At 39.7% G+C, this 1,750-nt stretch overlaps 1 protein-coding gene across 1 annotated transcript in view; it reads right to left on the minus strand.

Annotated features, from left to right (window-relative positions):
* CBG11726 overlaps positions 1-1,750 on the minus strand; it is a gene marked incomplete at both ends in the record, with an annotated part of 8,691 nt that overhangs the window by 4,087 nt on the left and 2,854 nt on the right. Inside the window, 3 exons of the mRNA XM_045243460.1 lie at positions 172-509; positions 830-848; positions 1,181-1,408. Of these exons, the coding sequence (XP_045094650.1) occupies positions 172-509; positions 830-848; positions 1,181-1,408 (585 nt within the window). The remainder of the gene's footprint in view (positions 1-171; positions 510-829; positions 849-1,180; positions 1,409-1,750) is intronic.

Here is a 1,750-nt window from a genome sequence, read left to right on the forward strand (position 1 = left end):
CTAATTTTGCCCCCCCCCCCCAAAACGTCTATTTTTGACCCTGAAATTGATCTAGAAGATTGCTTCTTCATTATTACACACACACGCACAAAAATTCGAATAAGTTCAGAATAATGAATCCATGGCTCCTCGGGTGGCTTTAAAAGAGAACTGCGAGCTCCTCGACGAGACTACAGTACCCCTCTTGTCTCCAGTGGAACTTCCATCCTGTGCCGACCCGGATACCGTAACCTTCTTGAGTCCCTTGAGTCCCTTTGCATTTGCCTTCGTATTGAACTTTTGCCAACTCTTCTTCTCTCCGTCTTTGATCGAATCCAGCTCTTTCTGTTTCTGTTGTTTCTTCAACATCTTCTGTCTGCGTCTCTCCTTCTCCGCTTGCCACTCCTTCTTTCCGTGTTGATTCGATGGTCCTGCCGCTGATTTTGTGTTGTCGAATGCGTAGTTTTTTCGCTGATTTTCGGGTGGCAGTTGCAGATCCGATGGGTCCACGATCGTTTTTGTGCCCGATGCTGGAAATTATTTCATTTTGAAGCTGAAAACACGAGAAACCTGAAACGAAGAATTTCATCGAGTTTGAATCAAAATTGACAAAGTTACGGTAGTTGAAATTTTTCGAAAAAAAATGCTCCTAGCTTTTTTTAGGTAATGACCTAGATTTGGACTTTTCAGGCTGATTTTGGCCTTTCTGGAGCATTTTCGCCAATTTTAAAGCCGATTTTGGACCATTTGAAGCTAAAATTGGTTCGAATTTTGACATTTTTTTAAGCTTGAAGATGGGTAGAAATTGCTTAAAATGAGCTGAAAAGGCAAAAAATCGGGAATTTCGAACTATTTTGGACCATTTGGAGCTAAATTTTTTGTCAAATTTTGATGATTTTTAGGCGGAAAATCGTTAAATTCAGCCTAAAATTACTTTTTTTCTGTAAATTTCAGCACTTACTGTGCGATTTTAGACCATTTTTGAGTCATTTTCGCATAATTTAGACCCTTTTCAGGCCGAATTTCATCTCAAAATTGGTTTTTGGACCATTTTTAATCAATTTTGAGCAATTCTGGACCAATTTCAGCTAGTTTCGGTCGATTTCAGAGCATTTTTGGCTTCAAACGGCCCATTTCCAACCATTTTGGACCATTTTCTCAGTTTTTTTTTTCAATTTTCAGTCAATTTCAGCCAGCTTACCGAAGTGCTCGGCACTGGCTTCGACATGGTAACGCATTTCTTATCAACGCCATCGACTCTCTGGATTTTGACTCGAATCGGAATCCCAAATTCGTAATCTCTCGATTCCCAGTTCGGCGATAACAGATGACAGATTGTGGTCGCATCGGAGAGTACTGTAGTCTGTTTACACGAGGAAATCAGGTCATGAGCAATCGAATCATCCAGAAGACGCGTTTTGGGTGCGGGTGGTCTGTAAGGAATTGAGGGGTTTTTAGGTCATGACCTAGAAAAATCTAGGTCATGAAATCTAGGTCATGACCTAAACAAATCTAGGTCATGACCTGAAAAAAGTTAGGTCATGAAAATCTAGGTCATGAAATCTAGGTCATGACCTAGACAAATCTAGGTAATGAATCTATGTCATGAAAAAGTCTAGGTCATGAAACCTAGGTCATGACTTAAAAAAACTAGGTCATGAAATCTAGGTCATGACTTGAAAAAATCTAGGCCATGACCTAGAAAATCTATGTCATGAACCAAAAAAATCTAGGAGCATTTTTTGGAAAAATTTGAACTACCGTAACTTTC

This window comes from Caenorhabditis briggsae (genome assembly GCF_000004555.2).
Source record: "Caenorhabditis briggsae complete genome, chrIII, whole genome shotgun sequence".
NCBI lineage: Eukaryota > Metazoa > Nematoda > Chromadorea > Rhabditida > Rhabditidae > Caenorhabditis > Caenorhabditis briggsae.